The sequence below is a fragment of the Cebus imitator genome, unplaced genomic scaffold, assembly GCF_001604975.1.
Source record: "Cebus imitator isolate Cc_AM_T3 unplaced genomic scaffold, Cebus_imitator-1.0 Scaffold102, whole genome shotgun sequence".
Taxonomy (NCBI): Eukaryota; Metazoa; Chordata; class Mammalia; order Primates; family Cebidae; genus Cebus; species Cebus imitator.
Window position 1 is genome coordinate 1,046,627 of NW_016107417.1, and position 3,679 is coordinate 1,050,305.

The following is a 3,679-nucleotide window of genomic DNA, read 5'->3' on the forward strand; positions in this document are numbered from 1 at the left end:
AAAGGAGCATGTTTCCTGTGGGCAGAGAAGGCAAGTGGCTGGCCAGGGAAGGCTTGATGCCCCGTGCCCTCCCCCTGCAGCCGGGGACCCTTGGTAGCAGAGTGAGGGCAGCTGATCACAGAACCCATCCCCACTCAGCATGGCAGCTGCTCCAGTGGAATGCAGGCAGTTGCCAGGGTTGGTGGGTATTTTGGGATGTGGCTGGGCCAGGGCAGGGCTGCCCTTTCTGTAGAAGCGGGGGGGAAACTTGAGCACACACTCACCGGGGCTCTGGACCCCACCTTCCAGCAGCACAGGCAGAAAGGTGCTGGGGGAGCCCAGAACGCACAAGGTCACCTCCGCCCCAGGACAGCCTCGGGAAAGAGAACATGGCCTAGCTCACCAGGGGCTCCCTTGCCATCTCTCTGCCCACCTTCCACTACCTCCACACTCATGGCCTCACCCTGGGGCCCCAGATTTTCCCAGGAATCAGACTAGAGACGGGACAGACAGGGAGTGGGCTGGGGAAGGGAGGTGCCCGCCCGACCCCCCCATGAGGCTGGCTCCCCTCTTTCTGCAGCTGTTCCAGAGGTGCTGCAGGCTGGGTGACTGGAGACCCGGGTTCTAGCCTGAGCTCTGACTTTCTGTGTGACCTTGGAGGAGTCAGTGTTCCTCCCGGCCTCAGTTTCCCAGCCTGTGCAATGGGACCAAGTCTGTGATTCTCAGGTATTCTACCTGTGAACTGTCTGTCCACACAAAATCTGACATATACAACAAGCTTGGAGGCGCAGAAGGGGAGGAGCCTGGGGGGGGATCTCAGCTGCTGAGCTGCTTCTGCCACAGCTCCCGAGGCCTTCTCTAGAAGCTTCAGGGCCACACAACATGGTTTGCCAATCCCAGGGCTGGATCTTTGTGGGGAGGGCGTGAGGGCAGAAATCCCAATCCTTGACTTCACTGGTGCCAGATGCCCTTGGAAATAATGCCTGCCTACCCTGGGCCATCTGGCTGTGCCCTCCCTGCCTTCAGACCGAACCAGAGCCTGGGGAAGGGACCAACCTGGGCAGGGATGAGGAGGCAGACTAGGCTGAGGGCCCCTCCCTGCCCCCAGGGGTGCCCCCCTCCAGGGAGCCCTCGGGCACCTGTGCGGGGCACCTGGCTTCGGTCCTGGGTCTCCGGAAGGCCAGCTTGCTGCAGACAGCTCTGCAGGAGGCTGTAGTAGTAGACAGTCCAGGCCCGGGCCTCGGCCCCCTCGGGGGAGCCCTTGCAGTCCAGGCCCACGTCCTGGCGCCAGGAGCCAGGGAAGCAGCCTGTGGGTGGCAGGCCAGAGCCCCCTCCCCAGGGGCCCTCTTCCTCCAGGTCCTTGGAGCCCAGTGGGCAATCCCACTCAGGACCCGATGGATCCAGGGAGAGCTGAGAGGGCAGAAGTGGTGGGTCTTGGGCAGAGTGGGCCCTCGGGCACATTAAGTCACCCAAGGGTGTAAGCCTCCCACTCTTCCAGTCTGGCCTATGTTCAGGGCTGTCACTGTCCCAGGGACTAGGGGAGGAAAGACTTATATTGGGAGTGAAGGCTTGTCAATGGGAACTCGTAGGTGGGAGTGCTTTGGAAACTGTTCTGTGTGGTGCCGGGGGGCGTGTGGCAGGAAGCAGTGTCCTGCTGGCCAGCCCCACCCCACGCTGGAGTCCGCCTTAGCTAGGTTCACAGCAGCAGAGTTTTTTGCTTGTTTTGTTCACGGAGGCAACCCTAGCACCTAAACCGTGCCTGGCACAGTCACTGCTCAGTAAGTGTTTGTTGAATGATGATTAGATGAACCAACGAACCCAGCATCACTCTGGGGTGGCTCATCTCTCTCATGACCCAGCAACCTAATGCCCTTCCCCTCACTCCCCTCTCTCAGGCTGGCGCCCTACCCCATTATGGGGCTGCTGAGAGGCTCAGTGTGAATGGAATTCTTGTTCTTTGCAGTCCCCAGGCCTGGCAGCCGGATGTGTCCTCCAGGGGACAGGCTCAGCCACCTTGAGAAGCTGTGAGGTCTCTCTGGGCCTTGTTGCCTGGTGCCAGCCCAGTCCCATCCCCTGGGGGCTGATGAGGCTGGGGCCGAGAATCTTGGTTGCTGGGAGACGGTGGGCTGTCGCCTAGGCGGCAGAGGACTGGGCCTCACACCTGGGCTCCAATCCCAGTTTGCCAGGGCCAGAGCCACCATGCCCTCTCCTAGAAGGTGAGCTCCCTGAAGGGCCATGGAATGAATGAATGTCACAGGGCACTAAGAGTGCCCACCTCCCAGGATGCACCAGGCGGGGTTGTGGGGAGGGGTCGGGGAGCTGGCCATGAGTCTAAGCTGTCTGCACAGAGCAGCCCCCAGGCTTAGGTCCTGAGTGCTGCCTGCTGTCCTCTGGGCCCGCTCTCTGCACAGGGACTTGGGCCTTTTGGGGGAGGGACAACAGGAGACTCACCATCTCGTTGGTGGAGCAGCTGAGGGACTGATGGCAGAGACAGAGGGACAGAGAGACAAAGGAGTCAGGGCAGCCAGGTCCCTGCCTGGCCTTCCAGCCCCTAGACTTTGGGAGTGCAGAGGTGGCCACCACTGCTCCTCTGTCCTGTCCCTGCAGAGAGGGGCCAAGGCTGCCCCACCCCGCCCCATAGCAGAGGAGTGATTTCTGCTGCCCAGACCGAGTGGCTCCTGCCCCAGTGCTCACGGGTCCTCACTGCCCTAGGGTCCTGGCTCTGCTCCGCCCCTCCAGGGGGCGGGGGCGCTTCCGGGTGTGGGGGTGCGAGCCGGGTCCCAGGGATGGGGGACGTAGTGTCAAGTGTCCCGCTGCTGGACTCGGGAGCCCGGGGGTCCTCGTCCCGGCGACTCCTGCCCTGGCCGCCCCCCTCCCTGGCTTTCCCCGGGGCGGGCTGTGGAGCTGGGGTACCTGGTGGGCGGCAGCGGCTCGGCGAGCGTGGCGGGCGGACTCAGACCGGGCGGGACGCAGCGGCGGCGGTAGCGGTGGCAGTGGCACAGGCCCAGGCCCAAGCAGCGCTGCCTTATATAGAAGCGCCTGGGGCATGCCCAGTGCCTGGCGGGGCGACGTGGGGCGGACGGACCGACAGGGACCCGCCTGGGACGCACCCTCCCCCAAAACGTCCCAGACCTGGGGACGTGGAGCGGACTCGGACCTGGCAGGAGGAGGGCATGGAGCAGGAAGAGACAGGGATCTTCAGAGACACAGAGGAAGTCCCGACAGAGGGCCAGGTGCAGATGGACAGAGACTGTCACCGAGGGTCAGAGACTTAGGGCTGCTGTGAAGAAAGAGAGGGAGGCCCACCATGGAGAAGAGATGGAGAGGAGGGGCGGGGAGAGGCGGAGCAGGCACAGACTGGTACTAGGGCTTGCCCTTAGGGGTGGGGTGCCCAGGAGAGCAGCCTGGGGCACACAGCCCTGAGCCCTACCTTTGGATGGAGTCTGGAGCTCCCAGCCCTGCAGCTGTCTGTCCCAGCCGCCAGTGTTCCACCCTACTGCACATTCTCCCAGAGGCCCTCCTGGGCCAGGGTCTCTGCACATCTGTGCAGCCCCCTCCCCACTTCTCCTGGCCCCAGTGGACTTGCACACAGGGGCGGGATGTCCATAAGATCCAGCCTCTCCTGGTGCGGTGGCTGCCTGGAATCCCAGCACTTTGGGAGGCTGAGGCAGGAGGATTGCTTGAACCCAGGAGTTTGCGA

General features: G+C 63.3%; 1 protein-coding gene across 1 annotated transcript in view; it reads right to left on the minus strand.

The window, feature by feature from the left end:
• CARNS1 (carnosine synthase 1) overlaps positions 1-3,259 on the minus strand; it is a 10,248-nt gene extending 6,989 nt beyond the window's left edge. The window contains exons 1-4 of the mRNA XM_037741550.1: positions 2,893-3,259; positions 2,431-2,457; positions 1,119-1,389; positions 214-353 (exon numbers count right to left, since the gene is read on the minus strand). Of these exons, the coding sequence (XP_037597478.1) occupies positions 214-353; positions 1,119-1,389; positions 2,431-2,457; positions 2,893-3,027 (573 nt within the window). The 5' untranslated portion in view covers positions 3,028-3,259. The remainder of the gene's footprint in view (positions 1-213; positions 354-1,118; positions 1,390-2,430; positions 2,458-2,892) is intronic.
• Between the last annotated feature and the right edge of the window lie 420 nt (positions 3,260-3,679).